Source organism: Furipterus horrens, unplaced genomic scaffold (genome assembly GCF_987537825.1).
Source record: "Furipterus horrens unplaced genomic scaffold, mFurHor1.1.pri manual_scaffold_17, whole genome shotgun sequence".
Classification (NCBI taxonomy): Eukaryota; Metazoa; Chordata; class Mammalia; order Chiroptera; family Furipteridae; genus Furipterus; species Furipterus horrens.
The window spans coordinates 95,120,889-95,137,813 of NW_028327187.1; the positions used below are offsets into that span (position 1 = coordinate 95,120,889).

General features: G+C 33.9%; 1 protein-coding gene across 1 annotated transcript in view; it reads right to left on the reverse strand.

Annotated features, from left to right (window-relative positions):
* CFAP47 (cilia and flagella associated protein 47) overlaps positions 1-16,925 on the reverse strand; it is a 360,991-nt gene that overhangs the window by 259,004 nt on the left and 85,062 nt on the right. The window contains exons 22-24 of the mRNA XM_090264123.1: positions 16,011-16,149; positions 7,107-7,201; positions 1,893-2,052 (exon numbers count right to left, since the gene is read on the reverse strand). Coding sequence (XP_090120249.1) covers positions 1,893-2,052; positions 7,107-7,201; positions 16,011-16,149 — 394 coding nt within the window. The remainder of the gene's footprint in view (positions 1-1,892; positions 2,053-7,106; positions 7,202-16,010; positions 16,150-16,925) is intronic.

Here is a 16,925-nt window from a genome sequence, read left to right on the forward strand (position 1 = left end):
GGAGAAGTTATAAAGGCTGCATTCAGTGCCACGCGCGCCAGGAAAAGTAAAATTTGTCTGCAAAAGAAGAAAACAAATGGCAGCAACCAAAGATGCTACCCTGGTTCCAACTCAGAAGGCCTCTGTAACTCAACTCACAAGTTCCCAGATTTCTAGTCTCTGTCCAGCTGTTTGATCCTGACAAATCCAACACTCTTGTCCAACCTGCTAGCTTTGATCTGCTAGAGACTTGCCTCATGCTGCCTCAGTGCCTTAGAGAGGAAGAAGTGTCCAGAATTGAGTAAGAAGTGTAAGGAGCTAAATGATGCATAAGCTTTTACAAAACACACTGGAAATTACACCCAAATTATTTCAGCAAATTCTTGAGATGTTGAAAGTAGAAAGAAACTCATACTATGATTTTTATTTTGTCTGTAAGTTCATTGATACCATTTCATCTTAGAGCTGATAGGAAAGTACACTTTGAAATAGGTATTTTTAAAGGTTTAAATATTATCACATATAGAATAGGAGGTATAGTATGTAAAACAAAAACCTGATCAGTACATATATGGTAATTTTAAAAAGAGAATATAAATGAAATTGCATAAAAATGAATATATATTATAACATGAAATATAAATAAGGTCAATTCCCCCTCCTAAAAATTACATTTCAGTCTTGCTCAAAAAGAAAAGCAAGTTCCTTTGGTTTACAACATTTATTCTCAATTTATAAGACAGAGATTGAAAATATAGTGATATATCAGCCAAAGGCAGAAAAAAGGAAGACAAAATGGCAATGTATCACACAAACAGCATTTAAGAAAAAAGCATTTTGTAGGGAAAAAACTGATATTTGCAATGCATATACTTATTTATAAAAGACACATTAGACAAACCTTTCATAACATCTAAATATACAAAGCAAAACCATTGGCATAAGAAAGATTTAACAAGCTGCCATTATAATAACACATTCAAACAAATTATAGTAATAACTGTAATATAATGGTAATGTAATTGTAGTGTAGTAATATTGTCTTAACAGATTCAGGGTAAGATAAGGAATAGGAGGAGAGGGGGAAGAAGAAGAGGAAAGATATAAATATTATAAATAAAGAGGCAACTTTATTACTTACCATGAGTTTATGTTATAAACTACTTACTTAGAAAAGAATGTAGAATAATATTTTAAAAACTTTCAGATTTAACCAGAGATGTTCAGTATGGAAGTGCCAGATAAAATATAAATATATTCCTTTTATACAGTGATAGTTAATTTAAAAGAATAATGGGGAAAAAATCTCATTAGCAATAATGATACATATAAAATGAAACTTTAATTGCTGGAAAAAAACATGCTTTTCTCTAAAGTGAAAAACTCAATTATGTGTCTTCTTCTAGCAACTGGAAAACAAAGACCACAGTTCATTTCAGAAAGTAAATGTGTAAGAATTGCCATGAATATTTGTAATAGATATTAAATGAGAGAAAACTTGTCATACCAATTATAAAAAGATAATAAAATTGCTATAATTAAAAAACACGAGAATTAAAGTAAAAATATAGATAAATAGAGATGCTGGCCAGCTTCCCCCAAAGCAAGAAATCCAAGCATAGAAGCCAAAAGATACAATGCCTTTCCTGACGCAGCCTTAGAAGGCCCACGCCATCACATCCATAATATCCCATGGGTTATATATCAGCTCTATGTGAAGTGAGAAGGATTACAATGGCATGAATATTCGGGAAGTGATTTACCAAGAATGGTTACCACAAAGTTCTAGTAATAAACTTCTTAAAAATGTTTTAAAAACATCTAACAAATAAGTTAAACTTCTGTATACATGATGAAACAATATGTGAAAGATAAATTGAAATACCAACACAAATACAGGAAAAAGCACTTACGTGGACAAAATGTTATGGAAACTTTACACTTTTCCTGTGGTTGTAGCAGCCCACTCAGTTCACTAAATCTGAATATGCCATCTTTGAAAAGTTTGCTAGTTTTACTAATATCCAAAGTCCACTCCACATTTTTGTTTGAAAAATTATGTAGGACAAATTCCTGTGAACACACAAAATATAAAAGAAGCAATTTGTAATATCAGATTGAGTTGGCATTACCATATAAACTTGATGGGTCTACGTACAAAGTCAAGCAATTTGAGGAGCCTCCAAACTGTTTCCCATAGTGGCCGTACCAGTATTTGTATTCTAGAATTTTGTACCATGTGCATATAGCTGTTCAATGATAATTAAATAGAGTGTATATCTCATTTAAGTTTACATTTATTGATTACTAGAAGTTGAACAGATTTTTATTTATCTATCATCCATTTCTATCTCTTATCTCGTGAACTACTTTTTCATGCTCCTGCATAAGATATATCTTTCTAAAGCTCCTATAATAGTATTAAAATATATAAGCATTTGTGGAAAACCTACATAAAGTAGAGCTGCATATTACTGGGCTACCAGGGGCCATGTTTTCATTTAAGGAAAAGCTGTTACAGAGTATTTACCACTGTTTCCCAAGCAATCAGTGGCTTCCCGTGGCACCACATGCAGCAAGGAAACCCCACTGAGGCACAAAACAATTTCCACATTTGAGAAGCTACAACCATGATGAATCCTGGAGAGGAAGAACTTTCTATCTTGGGGTTCTAAAAGCTGATCATTATTAGTGTACCTTTTTCTATGTTTATGATACATATGTGTAAGGGATAACATTAAAATGTCATACTAAAGTGAAAATAAGAAATAATTTTCCCAATGCAACTTATAACAAATATTACACTCAAATATTTAAAAATTTAGCAGGTGATTGCATGCTCCTTTTCTGGTCACCTCCCCCCCCCCATATATTCTCTTAGGTATACAATTTGAAACTATATGGTTTTGTCTCAAGCCTTCTTCTTTTTCCCTTTTTATTTGCTAGAGGCATACTCTTGGTTTTCAAATATTAAGTGCGTCATAAAAAGATCCACATTTGAGTTGACATGTATTAACCTTCCCAAGGAATGGGAGGCCCCAGCATAGCAGCACCTTCCTGCTGTCCTGTCAGCCTCCAGCAATGTGGAATTTTTCCACTGGCTTAAAAGCTCAGTCTGGGCAGGTTAAAAGACATTTAAAATATCCATTTCAAAAGTATATTGTGAGGATTACATTAAATAACATGTAAATCTCTTAGCATGGTTCCTTGCCCTCAGAATGCATCTAAGAAACTGTGATATCATCATCATCATCACCACCACCAGGAAGATGAATACAAGAATGTGGCCATTTATCAAGGCGACAGCAGAAGAGACACAGAAACCACAAATCAATCTGCATACCACAATTCTGGGAATATGAGGGTCTTTGAATAAATATTTCCTGATGAGCTGCAGACAAAAGCAGCTACTTTGCATGCTAACTCAAGTAGCACTTCCTTGCACAGGGTGGACATATCACTTCATACAACCAACCAAAAGAGAATGAGTATTTGTAGGAGAACTGAACAATGAAGGACATAAGGGTAAATGACTACCAAAAATAAATTCACTGGAAAATACTTTGGTGGTTTTTCAAAAAGTTAAGCATAGTATTACCACGTGACCCAGCACATCCACTCTAGGTATGCACCCAAGAGAATTGAAAACATGCCGTCTGAGAGGCATGTGGAGCTTCTTTTGCGGGTGATGAAAATGTTCTGAAATGAGATAGCGGCGATCATGGCACAACATAGTGAATATGTTAAGGACCACAGAATCGTACACGTCAAAATGACAAATTGTATGCTATATGAATTATATATTGATTTTAAAACAAGAAATTAATTCACTGATTGCTCCAAAGGTTACCCATATTTCAGATTAGATGATGTAATTTGGGAGACTGGTTTTATGTTGTCCATGGAAGAAAAAAGCAGATGAAACAACAGCACCAAAGACAAGTTAGGCACAAACTAGTAACAGTTAAAATAAAATAAAATAAAAAAAACAGGAAAAAATAGAGAGTAAAAGGGAACATTCTGAAAAATATGCCAGACCAGTACTATTTAAAACTATTAAGGTCATAAAAATTTTGGCAAGACTGTCACATATCAGAGAAAACTAAATGAAATATAGAATCCTGGCTTGGACCATTGGGCGGTGAAAGGACATTAGTAAAAAACTGCTGAAATCCAAATAGAATGTGTTGTTTAGTTAATAATATTATAATAATGTTAATTTCTTAAGTTTAAAAAAATGTTCTATGGTTATATAAATTGTTAGCATTACAAAGAGGTCTGTAAAAAGTATACAGAACCTGTCAGCACTGTCTTTGTAATGTTTTGATAAACCTGGGAGCTATAGGGATGACTTCTGTGCACACTCATCTTTCCAGTGCAGCATATTATTAAAGTAAAACCTTAAACCAGTTTTTTTAAAAATTAATTTTACTCTTCAAAAATTTGAAGAGTATAGAATGGCCCATACAGTTGTAAACACAACAAAGTAATGTACTTCTTTTCTTTCTAAAGCATGATTGTTTTAAAATATTTAAAATTAAACAATGAGTCAATTTTAGTCTGGTTATCTCTTAGTGCTTAAACAAATATTTAATTCTAATATGTGTATATTATATAACAAAGTTTATTTGTACCATATAAAGAAAATAACATCTTTTAAAACAGAAAGTGGGCATGAAATCGTACTAGCTATTGGAATGACTCATTTTTCTTATTTTGAAATTAAGGAGATGGTATAAAATCCCTAAAACACTATCCACTTTTCATATCGTATCCTAAGAATGGAACCAATACAGTCAGTTATAGAGAACCATTGTTCAGTTTGTTTAGTATACATTGTATCATTTTAAAATAATTTTATCAAAATAATACTGTACATAGGTTACACAAATAGCTCAAAAGTGTTTATAAAAAACAGCTGTCCCATTCAACCACTCCTCTTCAACAGTTCTGCTTCCCAGAAGCAACCAATTTTAGCCAATTCTGATTTGGATTTTCTCTAGTAGTTATACCATATTCTAAATGTGATGCTGATATGGTTTACTTTAGGTTTTTTATGGCTGCCATAACAAATTACCACACAGTAATTTAAAACAACACAAATTAGTTATTATCACAGTGTTGTAGGTTAGAAATTCAACCAGATATCACTAGGTTAAGATCCAGGTGTTAGAAAAAAAACTATAACACTTTCTGGAGGTGCTAGGAAAGCATCTCTTTCCTTGTCTTTCCCAGTTTCTACACATCAGACACATTCCTTGGCTGGTGGCCTCCTTCCACTATCTTCAAATCCAGTAACATCACATTCTCTGCCCTTCTTCTATCATCAGAGTGCCTTCTGAAAGCCAGAAAAGCTTCTCTGTTTTTAACCACTCATGTAAAAAGATGGGGACCACCTATGTATTCTAGGATAACCTCCTTTGCTCAAGGAGGTTAATCTTAATCACATTACGCATCCACAAAGTATCTTTTGCAAAATAAGGTAGTGTATTCACAAATTCTGGGGATTAAGAATTGAACAAATTTGGAGGACATAATTTTGACTACCACATGGCTATTTCATGACTTATCATATTCAGATATCATGTCTTGATCGCCTACTAGTAAAAATGAAGATTTAGCTCATTTGCACTACCTCTACTCCTCTCTCTACCTCCCAATTTTGGATATTTGTATTATTTTAATTCTTCCATTACTCACCTGACAACTTTAAACAGTGGATTTATAACTTCAGCTCTTTTTCTGTCAATGTTAAACAATTCCCTTTCATTATCCACTATGTAAGATGGGTTTCACTCCTCTTCCTTCTAGCATTCCTAACCCTTCTGTCAACTTAACTTTCACATACACATTGTATGTATCATACACATCATTTTTTATATATAATGTTATATATCATATTTTAATTCTGCTACATAAACATATTGACTTCTCTGTATTATAAAGTTTATTCTGACTGTAAATATCATCCATGCCAAATCCAAGCAGTATATTAGAGTCACAGTTCCTTCTCTGTGGGGCCAGTGTGAGTCCTCTGCCAAACAAGAGAGAAGACTCTCATGGTCTGGAGTGTATTTTATCACACCAAGTGAATAAAATTACAATTATTAAAATGATATAAAATAATCTTGGATTTATTAAGGGGTTGTTTTTCTCTGGAATTCAAACCAGTTCAGTTCACTTTATCTTCCTTTCTAGCCCCACATACATGGTCTTTTGCATCCTTGAAGTTATATTACAGTTTGAAGTCTTACTGACATTTTATGCTTGAAAAAGTCCCAGTTTAATTTTAGACGCGATCATTTATTGTTATCTAACTATAACTGCATATACCCTCAGATATTGTTTTATGGATATAATGTTAAATGTTTTCTCCAAATAATTTTCTTCAAGCTATAAAGGTTCAAAATTTATTGTAGGAAAAGCAATATATAAGACAAAAAAGGAAACCTACAAATACAAATTTCTACAATGTATACATAAGCTTCCTTCATACACATTATCTAATTTTTCTATCTAGATAGTCATAGTTAGAAGAGAGGCAAAAACATCTATTAAGAAAAGAGAAGACTATCATATAAGTCACTGTATTATATATCTAGACTTTTTCAATTGTTATTGCCTCATACTGCATTTCCTTTTCTATATGGAACATAACTCACATTAATTTTATTCAGTTTCCACTTGTACAAGGAGAGAGGTGTAATTTAATTCTATTTAAAAGTTTAAATAGTTGTATTAAATATATACATATATAATGTAAATGGCTTTATATGTGTTGGCATACTTGGAATAATTACTTCTGAGAAATATGAGTTTTATTTACTCCACCCTGTATGTAAAAGTATGTTTATAGCTATGAGTATGCAAAAGACAGTTTATCCTTATATTATTACTTATTAAGTATTGTATTACTTTCCACTCAGACAACTGTATACCTACTTTTGCCCCATCCCGTATATACATACTTATGAAGAATATGATATATATGTATGCAAATTATATATAAGTATGTGCAGGTTCTTTAAAAATAAAAGACATCTTATAACATATGTTTCATACTAACACAATAAACTAAAAACTATAATCAGAAAAAGTTGTAAACTGCACCAATTCTCTGTACATACCTCAGCTTTTGTGATCTTTTCCTTGGGACTCACCATATATGATGGAATATCAAATATAAATTCATTCCTGGATAATTTCACTGGTACTTGCAATACTACGAGAAAAGTAAATAAACTGTTAAACTATAGGTATAAGCTCATAGATAATTCTTACTATACTTTTCAACATGAAACAATAAAATATATAATTATTTTGTTTTATATTCCCAGCAAAACAAAAACTTAAATTTTAAACATTGTTAGAATACCTTGGTTTGTCACATCTACGAAATTCCCACTTTGTATTTTAATGGTAATTAATTACAAGTAAAATTTTAAAACTACCCTTGAGACAATAAAAAATATAAAAATATGAGAGATATTGAGCTGAGAAAAAAGTAAGCGAAGGTAAAATGATCTCCATACTAGAGTTTGACCAGTGAAATACAGACGTGAAAGGAAATAGAAGGAAAAATTAGGGGAGTAAAGGAAAATATGTAGATTACATATCATAACATTCTTGCATGAGAAAAGAAAATAGCTATTCTAGTAAAGGTTGAATTGGTGGAATCTGTAAAAATACAATGGAGATGACATTATTACCTGCTGAAAAAGCCTACCTTTAAAAAAATTGTTAGGGGGAAAAAGGGGAAAGAAGGGGAAAGGTCTATTCAAGGAACTAGTATAAATGACCCATGGACATGGACAACAGGGTGGGGACTGATTGTGAGAGAGGAGGGAGGTGGGCAGGACAGGGGAGAGAAATGGGGGGGAAAATTGGACAACTGTAATAGAAAAAAATTAAAAATGAAAAAAATTATTAAATTTATTGGGGTGACATTGGTTAATAAATTATATAGGTTACAAGTGTACAATTCTTTTAATACATCATTATAAATTGTATTGTGTGCCCACCACCCAAAGTCAAATCTTCTTCCATTACTATATATATGACCCCCTCTACACTTTACTACCCCACATCACCCTTCCCTCTGGTAACCACCATACTGTTGTCTGTGCCTATGAGTTTTTGTTTGTTTTCCTTGTTTTTTCATTTGTTGCTTTCAGTTTTATATCCCACATACAAGTGAAATAATATAGTTCTTGATTTTTTTGGTCTGACTTATTTTGCTTAGTATGATATCCTCAAGATCCATTCATGTTGTCACAAATAGCAGTATTTCATCTTTTCTTATGGCTGAATAGTATTTCATTGTATATATGTACCACTTCTTCTTTATCCAATCATCCATCAAAAAATGATTTGGTTGTCTCCATGTCTTGGCCACCATGAATAATGCTTCAATCAACACAGGGGTGCACATAGCTATGTGAATAAATGTTTTCAAATTTGAGGGGTAGATGCACAGAAGAGGGAATGCTGGGTCATATGATAATTCTATTCTTAATTTTTAAGGAGTCTCCAAACTGTTTTCTGTAGTAGCTGTGGCAGTTTACATTCCCAACAGCAATGAATGAGGGTTCTTGTTTTTCCCACGACCTCTCCAAAACTTGTTATTACTTGTTTTGTTGATAACAGTTATTCTATCAGGTGTGAGGTGGTATCTTATTTTGGTTTTGATTTGCAATATCCAGATTTAACGCAATCCCCATCTAAGTCCCATTGCATTTATAAAAGAGAGACCAAAAAAAGAAATCATCAGATTTGTATGGAAGTGCAAAAGACCCTGAATAGCCAAAGGAGTCCTGAGAAAAAAGAACAAAGCTGAAGGTCTCACGCTCTCTGACTTCAAATCATGCTACAAAGTGCCAATAATCAAAACAGCATGGTATTGTCAGAAAAACAGACACACAGACCAATAGAGCAAAAGTTACAGCCCAGAAATAGGCCCACATATATATAAGCAAATAATTTTCAAAAAGGAGCCAAAAACAAACAATGGAGAAAAGAAAACCTCTTCAATAAATGGTGCTGTGAAAATTGGAAAGCCACATGCAGAAAAATGAAACTGGACTGCTATTTGTCACCACAGAAAAAATATTAACTCAAAGTGTATCAAAGTCCTAAATGTAAGAACTGAAACAATAAAATACATAGAAGAAAACACAGGTACCAAACTTATGGACCTTGGTCTCAGAGAGGATTTTATGAATTTGATCTCAAAGGCAAGGGAAGTAAAAAGCAAAACTGAATGGGAGTATATCAAACAAAAATGGTTCTGCACAGCAAAAGAAATCACCAACAAAACAAAAAGGCAACCAACTGAATGGAAAAAGATTATTTGCAAACAACACCTCTGATAAGGAGTTAATATCCAAAATATATAAAGAACTCATATAACTCAAAAGCAAAACAAACAAACAAAAAACAAAAAACAATCCAATTTAAAAAATGAGCAGAGGACCTAAGCAGACACTTCTCCCAAGAAGATATACAAATGGCCAATAGATATATGAAAAGATGCTCAACTTCACTAACCATTAGGGAAATGACAAGTTCAATATTTTAAAATATTTATATTTAGAGCAATTTCATATTCACAGAAATACTGAGCAGCAGGGTGTAGAGATTTCCCATGTATCCCCTACCCACATACGTGCATAGTCTCCTCCATTATCAACATTTTCTACCACAGTAGTACATTTGTTACAACTGATGAACCTACAATGACACATCATTATAATCCAAAGTCCCCCATTTACATTAGGGATCTCTTGTAGTGGTGTACAGTCTATGTGTTTGAACAAATGTATAATGTCATATATCCACCATTATGGTATCATAAAGAGGAAAATCACTGCCCTAAGAATGCTGTGGTCTGCCTAACCTTAACCCCACATCCACTGGAAACCACTGATCTTTTAATTGTCTCCATAGTTCTGTCTTTTCCAGAATGTCACACAGTTGAAATGACACAGTATGCAGTCTTTTGAGATTGGATTCTTTTACTTAGTATCATATTATAAATTTAAGGTCCATGGGATCTGTGTCAATGACTTAATAGCTCACATCTTTTTAGTGCTGAATAACAATCCACTGTCAGAGTGCAACAGTCTGTCCATTCATCTACTGAAGGGCATCTTGTTTGCTTCCAAGATTTAGCAATTATAAACAAATATACCATAAACATTTGTGTACAGGTTTTTGGGTAGACATAAGTTTTCAACTCCTTTGGGAAAATGCCAAGGAGCATGATTTGAGGGACTGTGTGGTAAGAGTATGTTTAGAAACCACCACATGCCCTCTTCCAACATAGCAAATCACTTATCATTCCCATCAGCAATGTAATCTCAGCAGTGATTCCATTCCCACCTGTTCCTGTTGCGCCACATCTTCTCCAGCATTTAGTGTTGGCAGTGTTCTGGATTTTGGCCATTCTAGTAAGTGTGTAGTGATATCTTATTGTTGTTTTAATTTGCATTTTCCTGATGACATGTGAAGTATTTTTATATCATTACTTGCTGTATTTTCTTTGGTGAGGTGTATGTTCAGATGTTTGGCCCATGTTTTAATTAGTTTGTTTTCTCCTTGAATGTTTGAGTTATCTCTATGTTTTGGAATGCAGTGCTTTCTCAGATACGTCTTTTGCAAATATTTTCTTTCAGCCAGTGGCTTGTATTTTTGGCATTTGACAGTGTCTTTTACAAAGAGGATATTTTTATTTTAATAAAGTTCTGCTTATCAATTCTCTCTTTCAAGGATCTTGCCTTTGTTGCTGTATCTAAAATGCCATTGCCAAACTCAAAGTCATCTAGTTTTTTCCTATGTTGTCTTCTAAGACTTTTATAGTTTTGAATTTTATACTTAGGTCTATGATGCACTTTGAGTTTGCTTTTGAGAAGATTTTATGAACTGTGTCTAGATTCTTATTGATTTACTATGGTTGTGGATATCCAGTTGTTTAGCACCAAATTTTGAGAAGAATTTTTTTCTGAATTGTACCATCTATACTCCTTTGTCAAAGATGAGTTGGCTGGCCCTGGCCAGCATGGCTTAGTTGGTTGGAGTGTTATCCCATGGACTGCAGGGTCATGGGTTTGATTCCCAGTTAGGGAGGGCACATACCTAGGTTGTGGGTTCAGTCCCCAGTTAGTGTTCATATGAGGGAGGTGGCCAATTGATATTTTCCCCCCTCTCTCTCTCTCCCCCTCTCTCTAAAAATTAATGAGCATGTCTTCAGGTGAGGGGGAAAAAATATCAGTTGACTATGTCTCTGTGGGTCTGTTTTGGGGCTGTCTTTTCTATTCCACTAATCTGCTCGTCTATATCTTTGCCAATACCAAACTCTCTTGATTACTGTACCTTTGTAGTAAACCTTAAAGTTGACAGTTTAAGTCCTCCAATTTTGTTCTTCAAAATTGTGTTGGCTGTTGTGGGTCTTTTCCCTTTCCATATAAACTTTGAATCAATTTGTCAATATGTACAAAACAACTTGCTGACAATCTAACTGGGATTGACTTAAATCTCTAGATCAAGTTGGAAAGAACTGTTATCTTGACAACAGTATCTTCCCATACATGAACATGAAATATCGCTTCATAGCTTCATTTATTTAATTCTTCTTTGATTCCTTTAATTAGATTTTAAGTTTCTTCATACAGATATTGTAAATATTTTGTTAACATGAGTGTTTCATTTGGGAGGCTGCTAATGTGTAAATGGCATTTTGTATTTAATTTCAAAATCCATTTGTTCACTGCTGGAATATAGGAAAGCAATTGATGTTTGTATATTAACCTTGTAGCCTGAAACCTTAATAGAGTTCCAAGAGATTTTTTTTATATCAATTCTACTAGGTTTTCTACATAAACATCATCTGTGAACAAAAATAGTTTAGTCCTGATTTCCTAATCTGTATAAATAATTCATAAGTTTTAAATTGCACATTTTGAGTTGTGTGATAGAATCTTGCAGTGTCCCATTCCATTCTTCCCAAGACGTGAATCATCCCTTTGTCTAGCATATCCACACCGTATATTCTCCCAGCCTGCTAGTCACTTAATAGCTGTCTTGATTAGCAGATTGACTGTCATAGTATCACACTGCTTATGTTCACCTAACTCTTATTTTACTTAATAATGCCACATTCACATAACTTGCATTACAGCATATTATTATAATTGTACTATTTCATCATTAGTTATTGTTGTTACCAGAAGGGAAAGGAGTGGGAGGATGATGAAGAAGGTAAAGGAGGTCAAATATGTAACAGAGAGAAGCTAGAATTTGGGTGGTTAGCCTACAATACAATATACAGATGATGTACTATAGATTTGTACGCTTGAATCTCATATAACGTTATTAGCCAATATTCGTCGTCGGCAGCCGTCCGTCTCGAGAGACGATGGTGTAGCTTCTTAAGAGTCTATCTGCACCGCCGAGAATGGCTGTGCAGTCCGACTCGGGAGTGACACGGTATCTGTCTCCTCCCGTGTTGAATCGACATCTTGCGATGACGCTGGAGTGTCCTCTCCAGTGAAGCTGAAGCTACAGAGCCTGGGCAGGGTGATATGGAGGGTCTGCTGTTGCCCATGCAGCAGACCCCCCCTCTCTTCGCAGCTGAAGGGTCCAAGGGAAAGACGGAGTCAATACAGCTTGGCTTCAGGTGCGCCGCAGGAGTTGCCGGTGTTGACTACAACGTCAAACCGCCTTAGGGACTCCGGCTCCGGATTTTCTGTCGGGGTTTACTCCCTTAGCCTTTCCCCTGAAGAGGTATGCCGCAAGGCAGCGGAGGTTTTTTGGAGTCAGAGTTTTCCTTCTCTGATGTGCCCTGACTGGAAGATCGAACCAGCGACACTTAGCTCGCAGGCCGACGCTCAATCCACTGAGCCAAACCAGCCAGGGCTTTAGCCAATATTACCCCAATAAATTTAATTAAACAAAAAAAAAAATCTAAATTGAAAAAAGCATTATACACAAACATGTTCACTACTATAATATTTATGTTTACAAGAAAATGAAAGAAAGAACTTAAATACTTCTGATTATGGTTAAGTGATTGATCCAGAAGAGAAGCTCAGTGGATAAAATATTTTGCAACACTTACCAGTCTTAACATATAATTAATAAGGGTTCTATAACATTCAAGTAAAACTATGTATTAAGAGTGAACAGATTTCAACTTAACAAAGGCAGTATGTTCCAACTAAGTTAAATAATAAACTAATAAAAGCAAAGTGTAGAACAGAAAAAAAAGTAAAATACCAAAATATTAATAATACTGTGTTCTTGCAAAACATGGATAGAACTAGAGAGAATTATGCTTAGTGAAATAAGCCAGGCAAAGAAAGAAAAATACCATATGATATAACCTAATACAGGAAATTAAGGAGCAACACAAACAAATGAACTAAATAGAACAAAGAGCAGAATAGCAGTCAATAGGGGATGGGGGGAGGGAGAGAAGGGGGATAAGTAAGGGAAGGGTTTAGTCAGGGAACGTGTATAAATGACTCACGGACATGGACAACGGGGAGGGATATGATTGTGGGAGAAGGGATGGGCTGGGTGGGGGAGCAATGGGGGAAAAATGGGACAACTGTAATTGAAAAACCAAAGAATAAAAATAAATAAATATACATCTCCTAAAGCAAGAGAAATAAAGGAAAAAATAAATAAATGGGATTACATCAAACTGAAGAGTTTCTGCTCAGCAAAAGAAAACATCAGCAAGATGAAAAGGAAACCAACCATATGGGAAAACATATTTGCCAATGACATCACAGACAGGGGACTGATTTCCAAAATATATAAAGAGCTGATACGACTCAACATCAAGAAAACAAACAACCCAATTAAAAAATGGGCAAGGGACCTGAACAAACACTTCTCCGAAGAGGACATACAGAAGGTCCATAGACACATGAAAAAATGCTCAACATCATTAGCCATCAGGGAGATGCAAATAAAAACCACAATGAGATACCATTTTACACCAGTCAGAATGGCCATCATCAACAAATCAACAAGCAACAAGTGCTGGCGAGGATGTGGAGAAACGGGAACCCTACTGCACTGTTGGTGGGAATGCAGACTGGTGCAGCCACTATGGAAAACAGTATGGAATTACCTCAAAAAACTAAAAATGGAACTGCCTTTTGAACCAATGACTCCACTACTAGGATTATACCCGAAGAATCTTGAAACCCCAATTCAAAAGAACTTATGCACCCCTATGTTCATTGCAGCACTGTTTACAATAGCTAAGTGCTGGAAACAACCTAAGTGCCCATCTGTAGATGAGTGGATCAAAAAACTGTGGTACATTTACACAATGGAATACTATGTAGCAGAAAGAAAGAAGGAACTCCTGCCATTTGCAACAACATGGATGGAACTAGAGAGAATTATGCTTAGTGAAATAAGCCAGGCAAAGAAAGAAAAATACCATATGATATCACCTAATACAGGAAACTAAAGAACAACACAAACAAAGGAACTAAATAGAACAAAGAGCAGAATAGCAGTCAATAGGGGGGAGGGGAGAGGGAGAGAAGGGGGATAAGTAAGGGAAGGGATTAATTAAAGAGCCTGTATGAAAGACTCATGGACATGGACAACGGGGAGGGATATGATTGTGGGAGAGGGGGTGGGTTGGGTGGGGGAGAGAAATTGGGGGAAAAGGGGACAACTGTAATTGAAAAACCAAAAAAAAAAAAATTAAAAAAAAAATATATTCCTACCTGATATTTAAATATGATCATGTATACAAAACTCTTGGCTATGGTAGCAAGTACAAAATAAGGGATTAATAAATAAATCTTAGATATCATTAAAAAAATAATAATAAATAAATAAATAAATAAATAAATAATGATACTGTGTTGTAAATATTTACTTGCAGATGACATTTACTGTGTTTCTACATTTTTCAATTTTCCATAATGATGAAACATTAATTTAACTTCTTGGAGACTCTCTACCAGCTGTGAAATTCTTAATTCTGTATTTTAAATGGGAGTAAAATAAATTTTATATAGTATATGCTACTTTAATGAGGTTTCTCTTACTAGGTGCGAGTATAATTTTTAACTAATCACTATTTTGTTATTGAGAACTTAATGTCCAAACTATAAAAACAAAATATAATATAATTTAGACTAAACTTAACTTTTCTGAAAAATATTCAATACTTAAGTATATATTATAAACTGCAAAGCCAAAGCTTTTAAAAAGTACATTTTGCAGAGTGCACTGGTTTTATACTTGAGTATCTGGAGAAAGTGAATAAATAAATATTCAACAAATACAGTATTTCAATATTTTAATAGATTTATCCTTTTTTACATGTAGTTAGTCCTTTAGTAAACTATTCCTATGGGAAAAATATTATCTAATATAGAATTTCCACCCTTTCATTTTATATTCAATGTTTTTATAATGATTTAAATTTTAATATAATCATTTAAAAACTGCCCACACAGTGAATAAAGTACTAACTAAACCTTTTTATTTAAAAAAATTATACCATTTTTTTAAAGCAAGTGTCACTCATCAGAAATTATATCCATGCTGTTTATAAAAATTCAATCTCACAGACTCAAAATGTAAGTGAAACAGCAATCACATCATAATTTTACTTTCTAATGTTTATATTTTTTAAAAATATCATATTCTCAAATACCATATGATTATCACCTAATACAGGAAACTAATGCACAACACACACAAATGAGCAAAATTGAACCAGAGGCATGTAAACAGGGAACAGACTAACGGTGATGAGGGGGGAGAAGGGGGGAAAGAAGGGGAAGGGTCTAGTCAACGAACTAGTATGAATGACTCATGGACATGGACAAGAGAATGGGGTGGATGGGGTAGCGGGGAGCAATGGGGGGAAAATAGAACAATTATAATAGAAATACAATTTTAAAATATCATATTCTGATTTTTTTTTAACTTTCAGATGCTTAAGCATTAATATTTGGTATATACACATCACTTGAATGTTTCCTATTACATACCAGTAGCTTGAACATAACACGGTTGAGTAAGTGGTACCATCTCTGGAGTTATAGGAGCATTTAACAAATATTGAGTGTAAAGTTTTGAAGATTCATAGAAATGAATTCGAACTTGAAAGATAAATTCACACGTTGTCAACTGATAGACAAAAAATAGATTACATTTGTGACTATTTTGCTATAAAAATTTGTGATAATATTTCTATTGTATATACATAAAGTATATGACTTGATTATATGATATACATATACACATAATAACACCACAATCAAGCTAATTAACATATCCATTACCTCACATAGTCACCTTTTTCTTGTCTTATTGTTTGTGATGAGAACATTTAAGATTTACCTTCTTAGCAAATTTCAAGTATAAAGCATAGTACTGTTACCACAACTACCACATTACCCAGCAATCTTACTTCTGGGTATTCACGTTATGGCAATGTAATCAGGATCTCAAAGAGATACTTGCATTATATTTATTACAGCATTATTTATAATAGTCAAGATATGGAAATAACATGTCCATGAAAGAATAAACGGATAATGAAAATATGGTATGTACATGCAATGGAATATTTTTAAGCTTTAAAAATAGAAGAATATCCTGCCATTTGCAACAGCAAGGATGCACCTGAAGGACATTATGTTAAGTGAAATTAAGTCAGACAGAGAAAGACAAATACCATATGACCTCACTTATATGTGGGATCTAATATAGTCAAACTAATGGAAGCTGAAAGTAAAATTGTGGTTATCAGGGGCTGTAGGGAGGAAGAAATGGGGAGATGGTGGTCAAAGGGTACAAAGTTTCAGTTATTCAAGATGAATAACTTCTGGAAAGCTAATGAAATGTTATGTAGTTAGCAAAACAGCAGTTTAAAAAGACACTTTCAGCCCTAACCAGTGTGG